Source organism: Lactuca serriola, chromosome 1 (assembly GCF_051521515.1).
Source record: "Lactuca serriola cultivar US96UC23 chromosome 1, Lser_US96UC23_V15, whole genome shotgun sequence".
NCBI classification, from domain to species: Eukaryota; Viridiplantae; Streptophyta; class Magnoliopsida; order Asterales; family Asteraceae; genus Lactuca; species Lactuca serriola.
In genome coordinates this window covers 1,023,775-1,044,004 of record NC_136408.1, presented here as the reverse complement: position 1 = coordinate 1,044,004, position 20,230 = coordinate 1,023,775, and the positions used below count along the sequence as shown (strand labels likewise).

Here is a 20,230-nt window from a genome sequence, read left to right as displayed (position 1 = left end):
AGAATTCGACAATGGTGGATGAAGCAAATACAGTTGAATCAGAAATCTGGTGGATGATAATATGTTTTATAGGTTGGCAAATTTGGGTTTTGTGTTTGGGAATTAGAAATCGAGAAGGGGTTGTATATGAATCAGGAATTGGAACCAGGGTGGAGCTTCATATGGTATCTGATTTATGCTTTGTTGGTTTTTGTAGCAAGAACTTATGTTTGATATATAAATAGGAGCATGTAGGTGCTTGCTGGAATGATTATAAGATGTAGAAGCAAAAACTTTCAATCTCAATGTCATTATAATTTAGATTTTCATGTTGCTATGAATGAATGAAAAACTTAAATTTTTTATTCAACTTCTTCGAAGATGGTCGCTATAAGTTGGGTAGTGATGGTGGAGGAGACCGGCGTTGGTGGAAGTGGAGGAGACTGACGGTGGTGATGATGTTGCAGATACCGACGATTACCAGGTGGTGTGACTATTTAGATGGTGGGACCATGTTCCCTTTTATTAATGTTTATAAAATTTATTTTAATAATAAAAAACGATTAAAGATATCAAGAAGGGTAATGTCGTCATTTCAAGGCAACAAGGGACTAAATCCGAAACAAAAACAAATTGTAGGGATGACCCGAGTTAAAAAAATTCTAGGGACCAACCACGCAGATTACCCAAACCACAGGGGACCATTCGTGTGATTTACCCAATTTATTTATCAGAATCGTAGTCTTTGATCGTTCTAAAGCTTCTCAACAGCCTTCACCGTAACGGGCACACCGGAACCACAAAACCGACTACCTTCTCTCTCGATCTCATAGATCTCTCACTCTCGCTGTAGATCCATCAATGGCGCTCAATCTTCGTCAAAGACATACAGGTGATTGATTTCTCTCCTCCTATGTCTATTGCCCAATTCAGTTTCATGTATCTTAAGCTCCGATCGCATATGAAATAGTCTGAATGTCTAGCGCGATTAATATATACATAATTTGGATCTTGAATATATATATATATATATATATATATATATATATATATATATATATGCTGTGGGTTTATGATCTAATTATCGAAACACCCTCCATTTTAAATCCGATCTGAAAATCAATGTGTGTTTAGGTATTACATTGCATTTCATGGGCCGTAATAGCAAAGCATATGAAGTGTAATCGATAGACGTTCTCATAAGAAATTGAAGGGTTTTACAATTTTTTGTTCCTTAATTTGAAGCTTTCGCACCATCTCAATCGATTTCATGTTTTTGATTAGGACGTTGTATGAGACATTGTAGGTTTTTCTATAATTATTGAGTTTCGATCCGTATATTGAAGTATATGGGGACACTGGGATCGTAACTTGGATGCTTTTGGATTGCATAACCTGAATATTGAAATCCGAGCCTAAAAATAAATGTAGTTAGTTGTTTTTTCCTTGCAATTTGCAAAGAAAGCAAAGCATGATATAATTTTGTATGTACTTTCAGAGTGCATAGCACGGATGCTAAATCTGAATCAGCCTATAAACGCAAATGGAACAGCAAATGAGGAAGTTTACAAGATACTGATTTATGACAAGTTCTGTCAAGACATTCTGTCCCCTCTGATCCATGTGAAAGATCTCCGCAAGCATGGCGTGACCCTCTACTTCCTTATCGATAAAAACCGCAAACCAGTCTCTGATGTTCCTGCTGTTTACTTTGTAAAACCTTCCCAACAAAACATTGAAAGAATCATCTCGGATGCCTCTAATTCCGTCTACGATTACTTCCACCTAAACTTCTCTTCATCAATCCCCCGCCCCCTTCTGGAAGATCTTGCTTCCGGAACCCTGAATTCCGATTCCATCCAACGAATCTCCAAGGTTCATGACCAGTATCTGGAGTTTGTAACCCTGGATGACAATCTCTTCACTTTAGCTGATAAATCTTGTTACGTCCGGTTAAATGATCCGAGAGCCACGGATCGTGAGATTGAAGAAATAATTGAAAAGCTGGTGAGCGGGTTGTTCTGTGTCCTGGCTACTCTTGGTGTTGTCCCGATCATTCGTTGCCCGCGTGGGGGTCCCGCTGAGATGGTTGCATCATTGCTGGACCAGCGGTTACGTGATCATCTGCTCGTTAAAAACAATTTATTTTCCGAAAGCGGAAACTTCACAAGCTCCTTTCAGAGACCCGTTTTATGTTTGTTTGACCGGAACCTCGAGTTATCGGTTGCCATCCAACATGACTTTCGTTACCGACCTCTCGTTCACGATGTGCTCGGGTTGAGGCTTAACCGGTTAACAATACAAGGAGACAAAGGTGGTGGTGCTGGTGGTGGGATGAAATCATACGAATTGGACCGGGTCGACCCGTTTTGGGTGGCCAACGGGAATCTGGAATTCCCGGAGGTAGCGGTTGAAATCGAGACACAGTTGAATAAATACAAGAAAGACGTGGAAGAAGTGAACCGGAGAACGGGTGGTGGAAACGATGGAGCGGAATTCGACGGGACTGATCTGATCGGGAACACGAAGCATTTGATGAACGCGGTGAACTCGCTGCCCGAACTGACGGAACGGAAACAAACGATCGATAAACACACAAACATCGCGACGGTTTTGCTCGGGGAGATCAAAGAGAGGTCTCTGGATTCGTACGCGAAAAAGGAATACGAAATGATGGTGAGGGGGGGAATCGACAGGGCGGAACTTTTATCTGTTCTTAAAGGGAAAGGTAGTAAAACGGATAAGCTTCGGTTTGCTATCATGTTCCTTATTTCAACGGAAACCATCCCTCAGATAGAGGTGGAAATGGTTGAATCCGCGTTGAGAGAAGCGGAGGTGGACACGTGTGCGTTTCAGTACGTTAAAAAGATAAAATCGTTAAACGTTTCGTTAGCATCTGCAAATGCTGCTAGCAGAAGCAACATCGTGGATTGGGCTGAGAAGCTTTATGGTCAGTCCATCAGTGCTGTGACAGCAGGTGTTAAGAATTTGTTATCGAGTGATCGTCAGTTGGCAATGGCGACAACGGTTGAAGCTTTGATGGAAGGAAAACCGAATAATCCTGAGATCGAGTCTTACCTGGTGTTGGACCCACGTGCACCCAAATCAACAACTTCTGGTCAGATGAAAGGACCTTTTAAAGAAGCGATTGTGTTCATGATTGGTGGTGGGAATTATGTTGAATATGGAAGCCTGCAGGAGCTTGCACGGACACCTTCTTCTGCTAAACATATAATATACGGGACAACTGAGATTCTCACTGGTGCCGACTTTGTTCATCAGCTTGCTGCCTTGGGACAAAAAATGGGTTTGGGTAGCAGCAGCAGCAGCATTCCTTCTTCTGCTCCTGCCTAATCATGTCATTACATTTCTGCTCCTCTTTTTGTTTGCTTTGTAGCTAACTTTTGTTGTCACATTGATTCACTATCTTGTTGAACTTGTGGATTTTTAGCATATTTTACATATATGTATGTATGTATATGGTTTTTTTTTTTTTTTTTTAGATTCTGATATTTGTAGATACTTAAAAACACAAGCTATGAAAATTGGTTGGTAAACGATAGGAAATTGTGTTTGTAAGTAGAGCAGGTAATTTGTATCTATATATTATGAATAATGGTAGCAAGATATCAGCTTAGAATCATACTTAGGGCAAACTTCGTTTGGGTTATGAAATAAGTGAAATGAGTTTCCTTGGAACTTTAGGTTTTCTTAAACTAAAAGATGAGGGAGGATTGGGTGTTTGGAGGGATAAAATAAGTGAGTAGAGAATGTAAACTAATTTGAGATATTTCTTCATATCATTATCATATATTCATATTTGATTGACGAGCCTCCTCATAATAATGCATGCATAGTTAACCTGAATGATGAACCAATCCCATTTGAGTTACTAGTTAAGTGGTTATGACCAATGAATGAGGGAGGGGTAGATTAAGTAATTTCTTTGATTTTTGTTGTCTGCAAGGATGCAATTGCAACTGCTGATGAGAATCTCAAGTTGAATTTGGGGTTGGGCAAAATCTAAATTACAAGGTTCGTCCCTGTGATTGTGCTTTGTTAAAGGTTACTTATGGATATTGCTGGATGTTGCACCGCTAGTACTAAAACTTAATTTTGTTTCAAAGCTCGTCTCTGTGTTAAAAATCCCGGTTAACTACAAAGTAAAATAACTATTTTGCCCCATTTTTATTTCCTTATTCATCCTCGTCTTCTTCACAAAACAATAACAATTAAAAAAAAAAAAAAAAGGCCTCAATCTCCTTCCTCTTAAAACTCAAAAATCAAACCAAGTTCAACTTTAGTAAAACACTTTGATGCTCATAGTTTTATAAGAATACAAATTATTATGTTGGTTATGATCAATGTTTTCAAAAAACCGGTTCATTTTATGTCAATTTCTAAACCGGATTGAATCGAACGAAACGGTTTCTCCAATTTCCAAAGCAAATTGAATAGACTGATGGAACTTAAAGGCCAATACACACCACTGTTAGTGAACGGTTGAACTAACTGGGAATCGATCATTAGTCCGGTTCAACTAGAAAACCGGTTTTTAGAACATTGGTTATAATTTATTTGGAAAGTGAAGTAATAACATGGCCAACAAATTTGTTATACTGTAGATTAGGAATTAGGATTAAATCAGGTGTCATAGGACTTGGGACTTAGGGTTAGGAATGTGTGTGTGAATTGTGATGATAAAATAAAAGGCCCACAATGAAAAATAAGAAATTTCACATCACATTGACATGTCTACGACTACGAGCCAAATAAATATATTAGAAACATTTGTCTCTTGTTTGTATCCATGTTTTTCATAGCCATTCCCCTTACAACTTACAACTTACAAACGTCTTTTACTTGGTTCGTTGTTCCTTGAAACAAGTTATACTTACGACTTACAAGCGTCTTTTACTTGGTTCGTTGTTCCCTGAAACAAGTTATACTTACAACTTACAAGCGACTTTTACTTGGTTCGTTATTCCCTGAAACAAGTTATTAATATTCATGCAGAGGAATCTTAATAGGCACGTATAGATGTCGATTTATGGTTTATGATGCTTGTTTACATTACAATGGACACTGGACAAGTCTTACACGTACTCTAACTCTATCATGTTTTGGATAAAATTTCATTCTATTACTTTATGACAATATGAATTTTTTAAAGACAAAATTACAAAAATGGTCCCTGTAGTTTGCCAAAAGTCACAAAGTCAGTCCCTGCTGATTTTCTTTTATGCAAATGGTCCTTGTGCTTTGTAAAACTTGCAAAGTTGGCCCTTTTTACTAACACCGTTAGTAAAACGCCGTTAGGGACTGAATCACAGGGACCATTTTTGAAAAAATGAATTAATTTGCTGAAGGAAGGAGGGAAGGATCGAACTCACGACCTCCACCTCCTTTATTGCAGAAGCCTTAGCTGCTCAACTGGTTATTTGTTCCTAAAGCTAATATATATAATAATGAAACCGTTAATATTTAAATAATAAATAAATTAAAAAAAACATTTTTTTACCTAATTTTTTTTAATAAAACAAAATGTATTTTAGTCCTATTATAAAAATATATATTTTTACAAACAATTTTTATGTATTTATTTTATGTAAAATATATTTTTTTATGTCTTTAAAAATATGTTTTCGTAAAATATATTCTTTTATGACTTTGAAATAATAATAATTAACACTACTCATGACATAAAAAAAATATATAAATTCTTTTTGTTTGCAAGCTCTAAAACCGTTTTTTCGGTTATGTGTATTAAAAACAACTTAACAACGATTTTGTTATGTATCTAAACAAAAAAAAACGGTTTTTAAAAAACGATTGGTTCAATCGGTTTTTTGAAAACCATTTTTCGGTTATATGTATTTAAAAAAGATGATATACGTATTTTAAATAAAATGAAATATGTATGTTAAATAAGATGAAATATGTATTTGAGAACTAGTGACCCAAAAGAACTTATATATATTTTTTATGTCATGAGTAGTATTAATTATTATTATTTCAAAGTCATAAAAAAATATATTTTACGAAAATATATTTTTTATACGAAAATGTATATTTTAAAGACATAAAAAATATATTTACGTAAAATAAATACATAAAAATTGTTTGTAAATTTTTTTTATAATACGACTAAAATACATTTTGTTTTATTAAAAAAAATTAGGTAAAAAAATGTTTTTATAATTTATTTATTATTTAAATATTAACGGTTTTATTATTATATATATTAGCTTTAGGAACAAATAACCAGCTGAGCATTTAGCTCAATTGGTTAAGGCTTTGTCAATAAAGGAAGGTGGAGGTCATGAGTTCGAACCTTCCCTCCTTTCAGCAAAATAATTCATTTTTTCAAAGAATTTTAAAAAATGGTCCCTGTGGTTTATTAAATGTCACGAATTGAGTCCTTTTATACTTGAAAAGACGAAAATGTCCTTACAGATTCAGTCCCTAACGGGGTTTTACTAACGGTGTTAGTAAAAAGGGCCAACTTTGCAAGTTTTACAAACCACAAGGACCATTTGCATCAAAAAAAAGTTAACAGGGACTGCATTTGTGATTTTTGGCAAACTACAGGGACCATTTTTGTAATTTTGTCTTTTTTAAATAAATGTTCAGCAAGATAGATGAGAGTATATGTTATCAAAACACTATGATATAATTAATGATGCCCATATGTATATATAACAACAATATTACGTGCCATATATTTATTGGTTGCAACGGATAACGTAATTTAAACCGAATCAAAGTGCTGACTTTGGTCTTATCCGTTTGACCACATATTCATATTCAAATGAAAACGCAAATTTTGTTTGCTTTTACAAATTACAAAGGTAATTCGATTTGCAACAATTTAAACCGAATTAAAGAGCTGAAAGACATAATCATTATATATTGTAAAAAAATCAAAATCTAAATACATATTGCGGTGTATTTGGGCGTTGTAAGTGGCTAAACATGTCATATGAACAGTGGCAGATCTCTTTAGGGGCCACTCTCTTAATAAACTATATATATATATATATATATATATATATATATATATATATATATATATATATATATATATATATATATATATATATATATATATATATGATCAAGTTAAAAAAAATACAAGAATCACAGGTTTGCCCCCACGCTGTTCAGATTATTGTATACACATTTTGTATGAAATTTAAGCAAGTTAGATATTAACTAAAAAATAAATAACCGGTAAATTTCTTTTGGAAGATTACTAACAAATCAAAGCAAATTTCTTTAGCAATCTGTAAATAAGGAAACAATATCCCTATTAAAATTATAAAAAAAAAAACGCAAATATCTAATCAAATTTACAACATATTAACTCAAGCTTTTAGAAAAACTGAAAAGTGTAAATTAAAACCCCAAATATATATCGGGCTATCGGCCGTCGGAAAAAGTCATCTGGCAACTCACCAGAAGAACAACATCATCCATTAAGATCGATGTCGTATTGTACTATTTTCCGACCACCGGATTGTTCACTGTCTTCGTACCGTATGCTCTTTCTCCTCTTCGCTGGTCGCCAGAGCCTGGACTATTGAGACTTGACGTCCGTCATGCGCTTGTGTGCTCAGCTGTCAGCCGATTTCCATCTCAAGGGTATTCGTCGTTCCCCTTTCAACTGTCTCTTTGTTTCTCTTTTTTATCTATATTTATTTCTTTTCTCTCACTATTCATACAACACTCAACATAAATAACTAAATAAGATAATAATAAAAAAAAAAAAAAGAAAAAAAAAAAAACGCCACCTAATTATTATGACTAGATCCTATAAAGCAGATAGGTAATAGGTAATACTTAATGAATTAACATATATCTCTTATTCTCTTTAGTTTTAATTATTAGTTAAACTTTATTATTCACCGTAGAATCCATTTACATATAAAATTCATATGTTTATGAATTATTATTTGTTGATTTGTTAGAACAATGTAAATGGAAATGCTAAAATATTATTTGGAATCTGTATATACATTTTATTATTATGATATGAAAATAATTAAATTCTCCATACATCCATTAGTCTAGACATAATTTTACAATACTTTAAAAATGAACAAGATTGTCAAGTTCCATGATGATAACCAATTTAACAATCTTTTATATTGTTTTTTCTGTTTTAAATCTTTGATATGCCATAATAATTTCGTATGAATAAAACTTGTTTATATACTTTTGTTTCGAAAATTTGATTCCGACTCCTCTAGTTTTCATGCTTGTGTTCCGCCCCTGCATATGAAAAAACAAACAGTGATTAACGAAATAATTGTCGGCACTAGCAACATAAAAGTTAAAACCTCCCACCAATTGTTATCTAAATAAATGCTTTTTATATCATATGATTCTTTATACGTATTCGACAAGTGTCATTGCGGATTTCGTTCTTATTTTCTTTCTCATAACAACACATAATACATTCTTTTGTTGAAAATATAGTAACAAATAAAATCAGTCAAATAAAATACAAAATAAGAAGACATAAACTACATATTTTTAAACTTATATTCCAAATAACGTTGATATTTTTCTTAATATCAGACTTGTAACTTTTTATATCTTACTAAATATTTTCAGTAAAACAGTTAATGATATACAAATAAAAAAAAAAGATTATTATGTGCGACAACACTCTTGGATAATAGATAAGAGTGAAAAGTAGATATGTCACCTAAAAAAAATTATTTTATATATCTTCATTATATGTAAATATTTTCCAGGTTCCTTTATTCTAAGGGCATAGCATTAACGACATACTCACAAAGAACCGTCTATTAACATTACACACACACACACAATAGTTCCCCAGCTTCCTATCTCCATAGGCAATTAGGCATGGCAATGTTCAAGTGTGTGTAATTAAATGTGTTTAAGAAATAAGTTTAGTTCAAGAAACGAACAAGTAAATTCAAGACATGTTTTGTCGAGCTCAAATAACAAATCACACCAAGAGAACAAAAATATGAAACCGACACAAACAATTATTGAGATTCACCAAAGATGTATATGTCATGTCATTGGGCAAAAATAGAAAGATATTCATTATAAACTTCAAAAATAATGTTAAGAACAAATCCGTACAAGCACCACTTGTTCCGAAGTAAATACATGTTTTGTCAAACTTTAACAATCTATATATATGAGACTATGACAATTAATAGATCCAAACCCGACCCTTTGCCTTTGAGTGACTCAACTCAGGACCAAATTTTTCTCTCCAATTTGAGCCAAGAGTTTAGCTGCAATTCAGGTCCACAAGAAAAATTTAAGCCACAAAATCAATATATCATAACGATATTTATTAATTAAATGAACGTACGTACTAAGATGCATCATGTGATGGTAGACATACAAACGATACAATATTTTACTAATGTCATTTTAACAGGTAGGAATGTGATTGTACAGGTTCTGTAATTGCTTGATGAAATGTTGTATAAACTGATAAAACCATGAATTATTTTGCATTAAGTAAATATTTAAGTGCTGTCCCGTCATGAGATAATTAGTTATTGGCTATGTCATATGTGGGTTCTATATTGAAACATATATTGTATATTTTGCTTACAAATCATAGAAATGGTTTAACTATTATTACTTTGAGTTTTAAACATTTCAAACCAAAGTAGTCTTATGTTTGAATATTACAAACTTCACCTTTGGAATAACACGTAAATTATAAGAAAAATACAAAAAATAGTAAAAATAATGTCATTATTATAAAATTTCACACGATTTAATATATTTTACTAATTTATTAGATCTAGATTTAAAGATCAATTATATAGCATAAGAGTTTAAACAAACCTTCTTTATGTTAACATGCAACAATATAAAAACAGAAAAAACTTAACAGGGAAAACAGAATAGTATGTTGCATAAACTCGCACACTTTTATTGATTATAGGAACCTAATGAAAATCTATATATATACTGATCAAAACACATCTGAATATATCTAGGAAACCTAATGGTAATCAATAAACTTTCCTTATAATGCATTCCTTATTGCTCAAGGAAATACTAGGAATCCTTGGATGATATTTCAAGACTTGGACAACACTCCAAATAATCCATAATCTGGACCAGAACATGCCATTAGCCACCTATGTTCTCAGATAATTCACTAACAATCACTCCATGAATTTCTGAGTCGAAGGTAATTCTTGCACGCGAAGCAATCTTCTCATCTTTGCGATCCTTATCCGAGCTAAGGCCTTCGTAAGTGGATTTGCACGTTGCTTGTCTCCCGAAACATGTTCAACTGTCACTTGCTCATTTTCAACACACTCTCAAATGAAGTGGAATCGAGTGTGGATGTTTTTGTTTATTCCATGAAAGACAAGATTCTTTGATAATGCAATTGTTGATTTCTTGTCTATACAAATCAGCACCTTCTGTTTCTTCTTTCCTGTCAGCGCAGCTAACAACTCCCTTAACCAAACTGCCTGACACACAGCTGCAGTGGCTACCATGAACTCAGCTTCACACAAATAATGAGTAATCGATATGGTGATAAATAAAATGTGTTTTATTTATACTCAAAGGTTTGAGGCCATATGGGATTAGTATTATTCTTGTGTTTCACATTTGCATGTTTTGACTTCCTGAATAATTTAATTGGTTAAGAACAGTTAAATTATTCGAACGGGCCACAGTCGTTCATATGTTGGAAGTAGGTATGAATGAAGACTGTCGTGAATTGGTGTGTGGATTGTCTAAAGAGCATTAGACATAAACAAATGTTTGTTGCAACGTTCATGAGTGCTTATGAATATGAATTTGAGCATTGGATTAAACCCACGCTCACTTGGATCACTCCATGAATTGTATCACGAGTGATTGGTGAGACGATAACATCTTATATTCTTGAAACTGAGATGTGTGAGTTGTATCTTGCAAATCGGTTGCACATTGATAATATGTAAACGCACTAGTAACTTGGTGTTATAAAACATATTGTTGTGTGTGATTCGGTGAGTGAGTGAAAGCAAGCATTGTATCAAAGTTTATCCGTTCCTCTTATCCAAAGTAGGATAAAAGCGATATCTTTGGGCCCCTCGATGATTTAGTGATGACAAACGTAAATGCTCGGCCGGGCTAGGGCTAATTTGATTTGTTCAATTAGTCAGTCGTCATAAATCGGAAGTCGAGAAATAGTACAAAGAGAATGATTTGAAATCATATCCCATATGATATCTAGAATGGAGGAATATATGATCCCTTATCTAAAGGACACGCGTATATGATAGGATCAGAGTTGACAGCAGCTTTGGAAAGCTACGATTGCAGATCAGGATCTGAAGTCGTACGCATAATAGTTATTAGACTTATCCAAGTGGGAGACTGTTGGATTAGTGTCTAAGTCCATAACTATTTTGGTATGTACTTGACCCGATGGTGCATGGTCCTTTTGGGTTGCCTTCACCAAAGCAACTTGATAGGATGAATTATGGAGAGAAAGGATTAAATATGATTTATTAATATATTATGGGAATAATATATTAAAGGATAAATAAAAATATTTAATTAATATTAGTAAATAATTAATTGGTAATTAGTTTTGTGACTAAAAGAGATTAATTAAACTTAAGGGACTGGAATTGTAATTATAAGATAATTGCAATTTTGGGCCATGGATTGCCTTGTATTAAGGAATGGATGAATTCTATGGGGAAGCCCATAAGAAATCGTCCAAGGCCTTAAGGAAAGGGATCCATGGGTTGCTTAGGGCTTAAGCATCCAAATTAGGGTTTCCTTGTTAGATAATCCTAATAGCCTCACTATATATAGAACCCATAAGGCTCAAAAACGTGGGGAACTTCTCTTCTAGGGTTAGAACACGTTTTGGGCAGCCTCCATCCTCTCTCCTCCTCATCCTCTTGCTCTTGGTGTTTGTGAACCATTAGAGGAGTGACATTTGTGACTCTAAGCTTTCTAAAAGTCAATACAAGGAGGAATGGGATTGTTATTGCTACATAACAATCAAGGTAATATCTTTAAACCTATTCTCATGTTAATATGATTACTTGAATGCTAGAATTAGGGTTTATAGTCTTGGATAACTTGCATGTACAATAGAGAAACCTAGATCCAAGCATTAGGGTTTGTATGAGCACATAGGATGTTCTTATGACCAAAATTCATCAGTGGTATCAGAGCCAGGTTGGTTTCTATTGTATTGATGCCTTGTATGTTGAAAAAATTCGATTTTTGTGGTTCTGCATGATGGACTCGGCGAGTTGCCCCCTACTCGGCGAGTCCATGGGGGTACTCGGCGAGTTCGAGCGTCAGATGGAGCTATTTTCGGGATTTCTTGTTGTTTATCTTTGAGATACTTGCCTTTATCATATTAGATCAATATAAATCCGATTTTATGATATATATGATTATATTCTTGATCTAATTGAAGATATTTATCAATTAATAAAATATTTGTTTCCTTATGTGATAATTGATTAATTATTTTGATTAAATTGGTACATTGTTTTGCAAGAAATCATTAAATAAATCAAATATAGATAATTATGTGATTAAATGTTAATTAAGATTATTTGTTATTTGATCCTTGTGTTATGAAAAGTTTCATATTTTCCCCTTTAGGTTTTATAGTTTAAATTTGAACTCAAAAGTTTAGTTTTGAAATTTAAATAGTTGAAACCCTAATGTTTTGAAATGGTTCAAAACTTGCCCTTAAGTTTTGGAATTTAAATTTTGATTAATAGTTTAATTTTGATGTATATTTAAATTCTAAACCTAATGTTTTGAAATGTTTCAAAACTTGCCCTCAAGTTTTGGAATTTAAAAGTTGATTAAAAGTTTAATTAGGAATGTTAAATTCTAAAACCCTAGTATTGTTTTGAAAAAGTTCAAATCACACCCTTATGGTTTTATTAATTAATTAAGGTGTATAATTAAAGGAGGTTTAATAAATCCATAAAAGTTTTGGTTTACAATTTAATTGAATTAAAGGTATAATTATTAAATTTGACCACCTAGTATTTTAAAAGTGTAAAATATACCATATACTACATATAACATTAAAATTCTAACATTATATATATGTATGAGTAAAAGTCAGTCTTACCGTTAGTAGGCCTCATTCACGAAGCTAGTATATAAGGGGTGTTTAAGGAAATTGCCTATAAAATGACGATTGAATGGGTATCCACTATTACCCACCGCACTCTTGACTAGTGAAGGGTCGTTAGACGAACATGTAGGATAGGACGAAACCTTCCATTATAAGTATAATGAAGTATAAAAATAACTAAATGTTTTTCAAATTCCCAATCTTAGTTACTTAGGCAAAGTGAATTGATGCCATTCCATGAAATTACACTGTGTGCCCTTGCGAAGACGTTAGTGGAGCGTGTGTGGTTTACCGGCACACTAAATGGTTCTAAGAAAAGGTAGCAAAGGGTGACTCAATGTTTGTCATAGTTTGGTGGAGCGTGTGTGGTTTACCAGTACATCGAATAGGTGATTGTAATATGTGAGGGCACCATGTAAGTTTGCATGGTTATTCACACCCGCTTTGTGATCCTCGGCATCCCAATCACAAACTAGAGGGGCATATCGAGATTTAAACATGCCATTGAAATGTTCAATGAACTCAGCTTCACACAAGGACAAAGCTATTGCATCTTACTTATGGGAGACCAAGTGATAGGTGCGTCACCAAGGTAGAAAACATGTCTTGTTGTACTTCTATCATCATCAATATCAAAATTGTGACTACTATCACTGTAACCTAGCAAGCTCATGTTGGATTAGGGCCATGAACTCAGCTTCACACAAGGACAAAGCTATTGCATCTTACTTATGGGAGACCAAGTGATAGGTGCGTCACCAAGGTAGAAAACATGTCTTGTTGTACTTCTATCATCATCAATATCAACATTGTGACTACTATCACTGTAACCTAGCAAGCTCATGTTGGATTAGTGTCTAAGTCCATAACCATTTTGGAATGTACTTAACCCAATGGTGCATGGTCCTTTTGGGTTGCCTTCACCAAAGCAACTTGATAGGATGAATTATGGAGAGAAAGGATTAAATATGATTTATTAATATATTATGGGAATAATATATTAAAGGAGAAATCATATTGTTTAATTAATATTAGTAAATAATTAATTGGTAATTAGTTTTGTGACTAAAAGAGATTAATTAAACTTAAGGGACTGGAATTGTAATTATTAGATAATTGCAATTTTGGGCCATGGATTGCCTTGTATTAAGGAATGGACGAATTCTATGGGGAAGCCCATAAGAAATCGTCCAAGGCCTTAAGGAAAGGGATCCATGGGTTGCTTAGGGCTTAAGCATCCAAATTAGGGTTTCCTTGTTAGATAACCCTAATAGCCTCACTATATATAGAACCCATAAGGCTCAAAAACGTGGGGAACTTCTCTTCTAGGGTTAGAACACGTTTTGGGCAGCCTCCATCCTCTCTCCTCCTCATCCTCTTGCTCTTGGTGTTTGTGAACCATTAGAGGAGTGACATTTGTGACTCTAAGCTTTCTAAAAGTCAATACAAGGAGGAATGGGATTGTTATTGCTACATAACAATCAAGGTAATATCTTAAACCTATTCTCATGTTAATATGATTACTTGAATGCTAGAATTAGGGTTTATAGTCTTGGATAACTTGCATGTACAATAGAGAAACCTAGATCCAAGCATTAGGGTTTGTATGAGCACATAGGATGTTCTTAGGACTAAAACCCATCAGCTCAAATCTTTACTTTGTTTGTATATTACCCCAAAATATGTTGTACCACGCAAGTAACGAAGAATTTGATGGGTTTTGAGCATAACAATAATCTTATGGTGCACATACAAACCCTAAAGCTTTGGATCTAGTTTTTCTAATTGTACATGTAATAATCATCCAAAGCTTATAAACCCTAATCTAACATGTTTATTTCGAAATTGACATAATAAACAAGTTAGAATGATACCTTTTCTTTGTAGCTTGAAGATATTCAACCTTTGAGAGCTTTAGTATCACAAGTGTAATACCTCTAATCGATCACAAACACTAAGAGCAAGTTAGAAGAATACGAGAGAGAGAGGTAAGGGATACTAATTTCGGCTCTAAGATCCTTAGGGTTCAAGTGGCCGAAATTGTGATGCCCAAGAGGTCTATTTATAGCTGAGATATTAGGGTTTCAGTCAAAGACCTAATTTGGTTGCTTAGGCTTTAAGCAGCCCATAAGATCCTTCCAGAATCCTTATCACTGACGAAATCCTTATGGGCGATCGATAAGATTTTGTCCACCACTATCCATAGGGATCCTCAACCCATTGTCACATAATTACAATATCAGTCTCCTTAATTTAATTAATCTCTTCTGACCACAAAATTAATTCTAAATTAATTCTTGACCAATATTAATTAAATAATACGATTTCCCTTGTAATATATTATTCACATAATATATTAATAAATCATAATTAACCTCTTTCTCCATAATTCATCTAGTCAAGTTGCTTTGGTGAAGGCAACCCAAAAGGACCATGCTACTATCGAGTCAAGTACATACCAATTATAGTTATGGGCTTAGACACCTATTCCAACAGAAATTGCTTAATATCACGTGCATGAGATTCTCTTAGACTTTGCATATAATAACTAACTACTCCAACCGAATATGCTAAATCTGGACGTGTGTGTAAGAGATATCATAAGCAACTTACTAGTTTTCGATAATTGGTAGCTTCAACTTCAAGCTCATCTTCAACTTTTGACAACTTTAGTCCCGACTCCATAGGACATTGAATAAAATTACAATCTTCCATAACAGTTTCTTTCAAAATTTACATGACATAACTCTCTTGCTTTACCTTTTCACAACCGTTTTCTTGAAATACTTCAATACCTAAGTAGCAAGTTAGTTCAATAAGGTCCGACATTTCAAATTGTAACGCCATCAATTTCTTGAATTGGTTTATGAACTCAAGACTTGTTCCCATCACGAATAAATCATCTACATAAACCGAAACAATTATATATTCTCCATTCGAAATCTTTCTATAAACCATATTTTCTTGCATGCATCGTTGAAAACCCATATTTTTCAATGTATTATTAAGTTTCAAGTCTTATTGCCTCGAGACGAGCTACCAGCGTGAATACTTAATCAAAATCAATACCTTGCTCTTGTACATAGCCTTTAGCCACTAGACGCGTTTTGTACCTTGCAATTGATCCACTCGTATTTCTTTTAATTTTTTACAACCATCTTAATCCAATGGGTTTAGCATATTTAGGAGGGAGGACAAGTTTCCATGTGTTGTTCTTCTCGATGTAGTCAATTTCGGCATTCATTGCATCGAGCCAATTCTTTTTCACTTTGGCTTCATTAAAATTCTTTGGTTCTTCATCGAATGTCAACATTAAATGATCCACATTTAGCTCGTAGTCATTTAATTTTCTTTGCAACACTGAAATTTGAGTGGGCCGTCGACGTGGGACATAATTTGCATCATTATTATCATCAACAAGTTGTGATGGGTTGTTGTCAACATGAGAAGTGCCATTAGTTAGTTGGTATGGGCCTGATTGGTGGGATGTTTGTTTTCAGTTGCAGTTGGGCTCGAACCACCATTAAATTGGGTTGCTTGATCGTTACTCCACAAGACCGTAAATATACCCGGTCCATTTCCTGCTAGATTTTTAGATTCATTACTCCACTGTCATGGCTTATTTTCATCACAAATTGCATAGAAACTTATAATAAATTTATTTTCCTACAGATTATATAACTGAAATCCTCCCAAATTGGGTTCCTTTCCAAAATACACCAACAGTCGGGACCTATCATCCAATTTCTTCAAATGTTTTTAGACTATTCTTTCATCTGCAACATAACCAAATACTTTCAAATCTTCAATGTTTGGTTTGTTGTCATACATTTTCTTCAATGGTGTAACATTACACCTATCAATGCTCGAGTTGGTGTTCAATTTATGATGTAAGTTGCATGGCAAATCGCTTCACCCTAAAATTGGTTAGGAACATCTTTTGCTTTCATTAGGCACCGAATCATCTCGAGTAGAGTCTGATTTCTTTGTTTAACAATTCCATTTTGTTGAGGTGCGTAAGGAGTCGTAAACATACACGATATCCCTTCTTCATCACAAAAATCGGTTCAACTCTTGTGATGTGAATTCTCCACCTCTATCCGTATGGAATGTCTTGATCTCTTTACCGTTTCTTTTTTCAATTGATGTCTTGAAACTCTTAATAATTATGGATGCATCGCTTTTTTGCTTCAAAAGAAAAGACCACATGTATCTAGAATAATCATCAATAAGAACTAAAATATAAATATTACCTGCTTGGGTGGGGGGATTAATTGGTCTGCAAATATCTCCATGCACCATCTCCAGAATATTTGTAGTTCTATATTTAGCTTTCTTTGCAAACGGATGATTTGTTTGTTTTCCAACCAAAGAAGATTCACAAAGTTGGTCTTGATGTTGGATTGTAGGTACCCCTTTAGCTAGCTTGTACATCAAGTTAATCGTGCCAAAGTTAATGTGGCTAAGTCGTGCATGTCATACCCAAGCTTCTTCATTGAATTTGGCTTGCAACAAATGTGGTTTACCAACTTTTATATTTATTTTGTAAAGTCGATTTTCACTTCTTAGAACTTTCATAAGCAATCTTTTGTCACCATCTCGCATGGTTAGAAAACCACCTCACATCCGAATATCACAACCTACTATTTTAGATTGCCCGAGACTAATAACATTGCTACGAAGTGACAGGATATAATAAATATCCTTCATTAGTTTTTGTTTGCCACTTTTCCCTTCGAACAAAATTGATCCTTTTCCTTTAAATGCTAACACACGATCCATCTCCAAATCTCACATTTCCCGTTATATTCTTATTTAATTCAAAAAAAATAAGAGTAGTTTACGGTCATATGGTTGCTCGCATCATTGTCTAGGTACCAAATTCCGTCTTCATCGGTGATGATATATGGTCCATTAGCATGGCCTAGACCGCCCTAGCGTGCCAGACTTGCCTAGTGCGCTCTCGTCAACCCTGCCTGACTCCCCCTTGCCAGCCTTGTTGGGGACTCACTTACTAGCCTTACTGGGGACTCTCCCGCCGACCTGGCCTGTCGCTCCCTTGCCAACCTTTCCTGGTGCGCGCCCGCCAGCCTTGCCCGGCGCCTCCGGGCGGCCTCGCCCAGCTCTTTGCTAGATGGGCCTGAATTGGGCTGGCCCAAGGCCTGACCTAATTCCCCTTGACCTAATTGTCCCCTATATAATGAACAATATATCCTCCATGAAGGGGATCTTTCCCCAGCGGCTCAGCCGCCCCCTAGACTCTGACCGGCTGGCTAAGCCACCCCCCCTCCACCGTTAGCCACCATATACCACCAGCACCAAGATGGTTCTCTCTAGCTAAAGAGAACCATCTCAGATCTACCAGACGATCTAACTTGACCATCGGAGCCCGCTCCTGGGGCACAGTCCCTGGGGCGGCTCTAACGGCCTTGTTTGTTGTGACCTTGCAGATCTGTCACTGGCGTAGAAGCACATCCCAAAAGCAGGTGGTCGAAGCCGATGTCACATCATTTGGCACCATCCTGGACTAAAACGAGTAGCCACCATCTCAGTTGGTCTTAAGCTCGTTCTTTCTTAGATCTGAACAGATCTGATGTGTTTCCACCTAAGGTTTGTTCAGATTTGTTCATTTCTACATTCCTTAGTTCAAATCTATTTGGCTTTTGCCAAGACCTGTTCAGACCCATTTTGGTTCTTACTAAGATATTTTCAGATCTGTTTTTCCATATTTTAGATCCCAAGATCTACTTTGTTTTCAGATCAGATCTTTAGATATATTTTCGTTTTTCAGCACAGATCTCCAAATTTGTTTTCGTTTTTAAGATTTGATCTCAAGATTTGTTTAAGTTTTTAGCTCATCTGAGCATACATGAAGCTTCAAAAGATATCTTGGATCTACTTTAGTTTACACTTTGGTCATTTTTCAGCAATTTGAGGAGAAAAAGAATTTTTACAAGTTTTTATCCTTTTATCAAGTTCATATTAACAGAAAATCGTTTTTCTTTTTAGTTAAGATGTTCTATGTATAATCTCACTTCCTGAGACATTTGTTTGTAAACAAAGTTGTAACACTTGTACATTTTCAAAAAAAAATCGAGTTCTTAACTCACCTTTATTCACATTTTTAGTGCTCTTTTTAGAAGTTTAAAGAAGAAAAACGAAGATTTTCCAGATCTATTTCTTGTTCATATTTGATGGTTTGTGGAACAAGCTGAAAAGAAATAAAAGTATTATGAAAAAAAGGAGACAATTTGGGCTTGCAGCTCCATAAACCCTAACGGGCTGCTGATATTGCCAAATTTATACACATTTCTAGACAATATTTAAGTACATTTTACATATATTTTGGTTATTTGAATAGAATAATGGTACTTATAAGAATAAATTGTTATTTGCCGCCAAAATAGAAGCATTCTCGAAGATAGGGACTGAAACTGACAATACTTAGAACTTTGGAGGCTTGAAGGGAAGAAGGATGAAAAACTTAGCAAAAAAAACGTACTCACGACGTGAATAGTTCATGATTCACGACGTGAGCAGAAGATATGCATCCGGGTGAAAGAGTCATTGTCGAATACAGAAAACTCGCATTCACGACGTGAATCCTTATAGTTCACGACGTGAACTTGGTAAAATAAGAGATTATAAATTCTCTTGCTCATTACGACTTAGGAGACTTTTAGCTGGAGAAAAGTGTTTCGGAAGACAAATTTCAGCAGAAGAAAAGTCTTGGAAGAAGGTTTTCAACACCAAAAGAGTAGAGGTTCATAATTAGTTTAATTGTTGATACTTGAACATGTTTTATACTTTGATGTGTGCTTGCTTATTTGCTAGTATGTCTAGCTAAATCTAGTTGCTTCTGTTAGCTAGATGAAGCTGGAACTCATGGTTTTGATGCATTAGATTTGACTTTACTTGTTGGTAATATGCTTGTGTTGATTGATTTTACCTAGCATGTTTAATTTAATATTTGATTGCTTTAAATTCTTGTTCTGTGTAGTTAGTGAATACAAATCTGCATGAATTTGAATACCTAATAATTCAGTGAACACTAGTTTATTAGAGATAAGATCAAACCAATCTTAGATAAGCAATTGAATCATTGAATTAAGTTGT

General features: G+C 34.5%; 1 protein-coding gene across 1 annotated transcript; it reads left to right on the top strand.

Annotated features, from left to right (window-relative positions):
- The first annotated feature begins 547 nt into the window (after positions 1–547).
- LOC145098104 (SEC1 family transport protein SLY1-like) lies at positions 548–3,480 on the top strand. Its single transcript, XM_079035948.1, has 2 exons — positions 548–871; positions 1,478–3,480. The coding sequence occupies exons 1-2, from the start codon at positions 841–843 to the stop codon at positions 3,331–3,333; spliced, it is 1,887 nt and encodes a 628-aa protein (XP_078892074.1). The 5' UTR covers positions 548–840; the 3' UTR covers positions 3,334–3,480.
- Positions 3,481–20,230: the final 16,750 nt, after the last annotated feature.